At 45.5% G+C, this 3,322-nt stretch overlaps 1 protein-coding gene across 1 annotated transcript; it reads right to left on the bottom strand.

The window, feature by feature from the left end:
• Window positions 1-653: 653 nt before the first annotated feature.
• Window positions 654-2,478, bottom strand: TMEM52 (transmembrane protein 52). Its single transcript, XM_009876618.1, has 3 exons — window positions 2,447-2,478; window positions 1,280-1,449; window positions 654-973 (listed from the first exon to the last, which is right to left on the bottom strand). Exons 1-3 carry the CDS (start codon window positions 2,476-2,478, stop codon window positions 654-656), a joined length of 522 nt encoding a protein of 173 aa, XP_009874920.1.
• Between the last annotated feature and the right edge of the window lie 844 nt (window positions 2,479-3,322).

Raw genomic sequence — 3,322 nt, 5'->3', positions numbered from 1 at the left:
AAAACCCTGAAAAACAATCCCTTCAGGTCTCATGACCAACAACAACAACGAAAGTCTCTTTTCTCATGTCTCACTCGTTGTCTCTAGCTGTGAAACACAGCATAATGCACTTCCCCACACACACTTTCCTGTCCTTGTTTGCATCTCCCTGCGGTCTGCGTTATGCAGCGATTTGCACTCCAGTGGCTTTAGGGACAGTTCTCAGAAGAAGAGAAACTACAGAGGCTGCTCAGCGTGACTTGTGAGGATTCCCCTCTCCACGCCGGTTTGGGAAGCTTCTGTTCCGGAACAACTTGCTGTTTATACTGTTCCGACTCTGTGTGTGTTCTCAAGATGGCAAAATTCCCCTCATGTTTTTTAATTGCAATATGCTGGACACAAAGAATTAATGATTTTTTTTTAATCAGAAGATGAACAAGCATTCATGTCCCACTTTTACAGGCACTTTTAAAGTGCTGCCCTTTTACTTTATATCCTTGCAGAAGTTTTACCTGGAGTTTATAGCAGTCACAGAAAAGATTTCTTCTGACAGATCGTTGCAAGGGCATGAGAGGAAACATCTTTCCATCATGACCTGCTTATGAAACCGAACTCTTCATGTCTTCTTACACTCTCACAGTCCTTCCCTTCCTTTACTCCCCAACTGAAAGGAGTCAGAGCCGCAGCTGTTCTTGTGTTGCATCTTCTGAATTTTCTGAACTTGCCTGTGTTGCTGGATCTCTGTTGGTTGCATCAGGTGAAGACTGGATGGGATTCAGCTCACCTGGTGTCACCTGCTCAGCGGTGTCGTTGAGTTTCTGGCTCACCTGTGCCACTTCAATGCACTGTTTACCCATCTGGACAGCTTCATCGTAAGATGGTGGCAGGTCCATTGTGTAGAGACTGTAAGCTGGAGGGGACATGGTGTTCTTATCCATATCCATAAATATTGGAGGAGTAGGGACACTCAGAGGGTACTGAAATGAGCTATATGCTGGGAAGGAATTAAAAAAAGAAAATTAATCACCTGCATGGAACACCGATACATACAGGGCTAACCCTGCTTTTCTCCAAGAAATGTTGGACTTCTTTTTGTGTTAAATCCTACTCATCTTCCGCCCTCACTCACTGTGTAGCCCTGATGACCTTCCTTAATCTCTCCTGTTCGCCCTATGGGGCTGAGAGTTGTTCTGGGAGTACACCAGAAAGTCCCCATTATTGCAAGGGCTAAGCACTGAACTCCAGGCACACGTTCGATAGCAAAGCGCTGTTGAAGAGTTGACTCCCAGAGGATACTTACAGGTCACCGTGCTGTGGGGCGTGCTGTCACTGTCAGCAGCAGCAACTGTCAAATCACACGGGTGCCTGGGGAAGGTCTCAACTGGGAACCTCTTCTTTTGGCAGCAGAATTTGATGCAGCTTCCTGCGATCCCACAGAGCAGGAGCAGGAACACAGTCAGCAAGATGAGCCTTAGAGAAGGAGGGAGATTACTATAATTTCACTGTTTTCCTTCTGTAATTTCACCGGTTTACTTTCAAGGTTTTACTTCTTCCAGAGCTGAAGAGAATTGCACTCTAAATGGGTGAAAGACAGGCCAAACTTCCCGGGTTTAGTTCTGAATGGCTGCTGGATCCTGAATTAGAAAGTTGGGTGACAAACATTTAATCCCAAGCTGAAGTAGTACTGACCACCGGCACAATCCCTTCTGGCCCACACTTGCCAGTAATGTCAATTATCTTGCGTTGTATTCCCCCCTCCCTGGCTCCTTGTGCACCTGCTCACTGGAAATCCTGAATTTAGGCTAAGCGCTACTTACCAACAACTAACACCTCAGTGTCTTATCAACATTATTCTCACTCTAAATCCAAACCACAGCCCTGCACCAGCTACTATGAAGAAAATTAACTCTATCCCAGCTGGAACCAGGACCCCTCTAACACACGTGTCAGGCAAGAGATGAGACAATTCACTTGTGACAAGAGCTTACCCTGTCACTTATCACTATTTTCCCCCCTTCAGTCATTCCAACAGCCAGTAAAACCAGTTTGTAAGCAGCTTGAGTTCAGAACGAAAACACAGAGCTATAAAGTAACGGGCTCTCCTCCCGCAGAAGGCAGAGCACGAGGCAACGCGGGGCCGAGCCCCAACAAGTCCACGCTGTGTTGCTGCTGTTGTGTTCAGCAAAGTCGTCAATTTAGGAAGAACAAACAAGCCCCACAGCTGACCTGCAGCGTGCTCAGAAAGGAAAGATGACCTATCCCCAGATGAATGCTGTTCCCTGCCTGACACCTTATCTCCCCTGGGGTCTCATCTGTACTATGTTCCACTGCAAGTGTTCATAAAACCGAGCAGAAACCCCTTCTTCCATCCTGCCTGAGAGAGGTGTGTTTCCTTTGCCTTACTACAATTACCGTTCATAATAACTTTCAAATTATTCTGAGTTGGTAAGATTAATAATACGCTTACCAGACATACCACAAACTTGTCCAATTAGACATGTTCTGAGGGCACCTGTGAAGGAAGGCAGATGATTCACTGATTTAAACATTTCAAGTCAAACAGTGAATGTATGACAGGGAAGAAATTCCACATGATTTCTGAGGTGGAAAAGGAAAAACAATCAGTGAGAGTACAGAGCAAAACCCCTTTAGTTTAGTTTCAGAGGACTGTTCCAGCTGATAACATGCAAATAACCCCAGTCTAAAAGTTAGTTTCTGAGTCCATAAATGTTTTTCACAAAGTGGTACATGCCAGATTTTTGAAAAACAAATCAAAGAGTTATTTAAAGGGGACTGAGAAGGTACCACAGGCCAGTCTGATAACACCAGTCTGAGACAACTGCCTATCTCCCCCAGTTAAATTACTTTTTCATAGCTCAAATACAGCCAGAAATGTTTGGGGTGGGTTTTTTTTTTCCAGAATTACTTACAGTATTAAAAAAGGAGAACAGCTTCTATTACATTTCAGGAGTGTGGCTGCCACAGCAGTATCGCACGAAGCGAATCGCACGCATTTCACTTGACAGAACAGACGAGAATGTGCAACTGACTTTTCAGAATGTGACGCTTCAGAGTCATTTTGAAAGAGGCTCCTTCACCCCAGCCTGCAGAGCAAGGCCAGCCAGGTCAAATTTGTAAATTCGTAACGATCTTAGAGATTAAAAAGTGGCACTAACGGATGGTCCTTCCGATCTGGTAACGTCGCTCGATCGTGACAGGATTTGGTAACAGACATCTGAAAATTTTCGATTACTCACCGATCAGAGTCCCGGCAGTTGTTCTCGGAACAGAGCGCTGCCGAAGAAAGGCCTGAAGTCCCGCAGCACAGGAGCCGGCGACCGGC

The sequence above is a fragment of the Apaloderma vittatum genome, unplaced genomic scaffold (genome assembly GCF_000703405.1).
Source record: "Apaloderma vittatum isolate BGI_N311 unplaced genomic scaffold, ASM70340v1 scaffold2329, whole genome shotgun sequence".
In the NCBI taxonomy this organism is placed as follows: domain Eukaryota; kingdom Metazoa; phylum Chordata; class Aves; order Trogoniformes; family Trogonidae; genus Apaloderma; species Apaloderma vittatum.
Note: the sequence above shows the minus strand (reverse complement) of the source record. Positions and strands in the feature narration are given on the sequence as shown.

Excerpts from the sequence above, each read along its gene's own strand:
- TMEM52 (XM_009876618.1), bottom strand. The coding sequence starts at position 2,478 with ATGTCTAATTGGACAAGTTTGTGGTATGTCTG. Across the intron at positions 1,450-2,446 it reads ACAAGTTTGTGGTATGTCTG|GCTCATCTTGCTGACTGTGT; the intron begins GTAAGCGTATTA and ends TCCTTCTCTAAG. Across the intron at positions 974-1,279 it reads GCCCCACAGCACGGTGACCT|CATATAGCTCATTTCAGTAC; the intron begins GTAAGTATCCTC and ends ATTCCTTCCCAG.